At 67.7% G+C, this 2,406-nt stretch overlaps 1 protein-coding gene across 1 annotated transcript in view; it reads left to right on the forward strand.

The window, feature by feature from the left end:
* Nucleotides 1–2,372, forward strand: part of WFIKKN1 (WAP, follistatin/kazal, immunoglobulin, kunitz and netrin domain containing 1) — a 2,606-nt gene extending 234 nt beyond the window's left edge. The window contains exons 1-2 of the mRNA XM_010565257.1: nucleotides 1–3; nucleotides 882–2,372. The exon at nucleotides 1–3 is cut by the window's left edge and continues 234 nt beyond it. Of these exons, the coding sequence (XP_010563559.1) occupies nucleotides 1–3; nucleotides 882–2,372 (1,494 nt within the window). The remainder of the gene's footprint in view (nucleotides 4–881) is intronic.
* Nucleotides 2,373–2,406: the final 34 nt, after the last annotated feature.

Below are 2,406 nucleotides of genomic sequence, written 5' to 3' on the forward strand. Positions count from 1 at the left end.
GGAGTGGGGACGTGTGGGGATGGGGCTCTGGGGGGGGCATCTCCAGGTCCCCGACGGAGACCCTTTGGGGTCCTGTGCCCGGTGGCACAGCCGGTTCAGTTGTTTTGGTGCAACAGGCTCAGCCCGGCTGCAACTTTGCCCCCTCGAGCCCCTGCTGTCAACTGGCATGAGGGGTGCCCCGGGGGCCGCTCCCTGGCCCCCCCCAGTAGGCAATGAAACTGCTTGCTGCTCCCCCCATGTCCCCTCCCCGTGGCTAGGACACCCCCTCCATGTACCCCCAGGATGCTCCCACCCAGGCAAGGGGCTGGGATGAGGGGAATGCGTGTGCTGGGACAGGGACCCCCATCAGGCAGTGGACAGCCTCCCCCGGACCCCCCTCCCCAGCTCTCTTCCCATGGAGCCCACCCACGGACTGGGCTGCCCGTCCCAGAGAGCCCCAGCTCCGGGCTCCACAGCGGTGAGCGGGGGCACCAGCACCTCCGCCCCAGTTAGGGCTGCCTGGACCCAGGGGGAGACTCCTTTGCAATTCATCTGTGTAATGAGTTCTGCCTCCCCTCAGCCAGCAAAAGCTGAGAGGGGCGAGACGCTGTCTGCCAGGGGCAGAAGGGGGTGTCATCACTGCAGTGCACCCCTAAGCATCCTGGGGGGATCGGGGGGGGCGGGGGGCTCGCTGAGGGCAGACTGCGGCCAGCGCAGCCATGCCAGGGAGGTCTGGCTCTTACCCAGAGCCCAGCGATGCTGAGGGAGCACAGGGCTGCGCGGGGGAAACCTGCTCACCCGAAAGCCCCACAGCGGGTGGGAGCAGCACCCACAGCCACGGCACGGCAGTGACCTTCACGTCCGTGTTCCCCCCCCCAATCTCCTCTCCCCTCCCCGGCCAGGACTGCGAAGGCTTTGAGAAATGCTGCACCAACGTGTGCGGGCTGAGGAGCTGCGTGGCTGCCCGTTTCGCCGACGGCAGCCTGCCGGCGCTGGCGCTGGCGCCGGCGGCCTCGTGCGAGAGCTTCGTGTGCGCGCAGCAGGGCTCCGACTGCGACATCTGGGACGGGCAGCCCGTCTGCAAGTGCAAGGACCGCTGCGAGAAGGAGCCCAACTTCACCTGCGCCTCCGACGGCCTCACCTACTACAACAAGTGCTACATGGACGCCGAGGCGTGCCTGCGTGGCACCCGCCTCACCACCGTCCCCTGCAAGCACATCTTCACCTGGCCCGACACCAGCCCCGTGCCGCAGGAGACGACGGCGCGCCCCACGCCGGGAGCTGGCCCCGAGGTGCCGGTGCCCCCGGCCCTCTACAGCAACCCCTTCCACCAGTCGGTGCGCGCCGGCGGCACCGTCAGCTTCCGCTGCGACGTCAGCGGGCGCCCGCGGCCGGACATCACCTGGGAGAAGCAGAGCGAGCGGGAGGAGAACTTCATCATGCGGCCGGACCAGATGTACGGCAACGTGGTGGTCACCAACATCGGCCAGCTGGTCATCTACAACGCCCGCCACGAGGACGCCGGCATCTACACCTGCACGGCCCGGAACGCCGCCGGGCTGCTCCGCGCCGACTTCCCGCTGTCGGTGGTCAGGCGGGAGCCGGGGGGGACCCCGCGGGCCGGCAGCCCCCAGCCCTTCCCCAGCGCCGAGTGCCTGAAGGAGCCGGACCGGCGGCGGTGCGAGGCCCTGGAGGTGCGCTGGCACTTCGACGCCAAGCAGGGCTCCTGCCTGACCTTCCGCTACGGGGGCTGCGGGGCCAACAGGAACCATTTTGAGACCTACGAGGAGTGCCGGGCTGCCTGCTTGGGCAGCGCCCGCCCTACCTGCCTGCTGCCCATGGTGCAGGGTCCCTGCCAGAACTGGGAGCCCCGCTGGGCGTACAACCACCTGCTGAAGCAGTGCCACTCCTTCGTCTACGGCGGCTGCGAGGGCAACACCAACAACTTTGAGAGCAAGGAGACCTGCGAGGACGTCTGCCCTTTCCCCAAGAGCCTGCAGTGCAAGGCTTGCCGCCTGAAGAGCAAGATGGTGCTGAGCCTCTGCCGCAGCGACTTTGCCATCGTGGGGCGGCTGATGGAGATCGTGGAGGACCAGGACTCCGGCATCGCCCGCTTCGCCCTCGAGGACGTCCTCAAGGATGAGAAGATGGGCCTCAAGTTCTTCAATATCAAGTACCTGGAGGTGACCTTGACCGACATGGACTGGAGCTGCCCCTGCCCTAACATGACGGCGGAGGACGGGCCGCTCATCATCATGGGCGAGGTGCACGACGGCATGGCCACGCTGGACCCCAGCAGCTACGTCCGGGCGGCCAACGACAAGCGGGTGAAGAAGATCTACGAGCTGATGGAGAAGAAAACCTGCGACCTCCTGAACCGCTTCCAGGACTAGGGGAGAGCCGGGATGTGATGACGTGGGGGGGGGG

The sequence above is a fragment of the Haliaeetus leucocephalus genome, unplaced genomic scaffold (assembly GCF_000737465.1).
Source record: "Haliaeetus leucocephalus isolate CR32 unplaced genomic scaffold, Haliaeetus_leucocephalus-4.0 Scaffold188, whole genome shotgun sequence".
In the NCBI taxonomy this organism is placed as follows: domain Eukaryota; kingdom Metazoa; phylum Chordata; class Aves; order Accipitriformes; family Accipitridae; genus Haliaeetus; species Haliaeetus leucocephalus.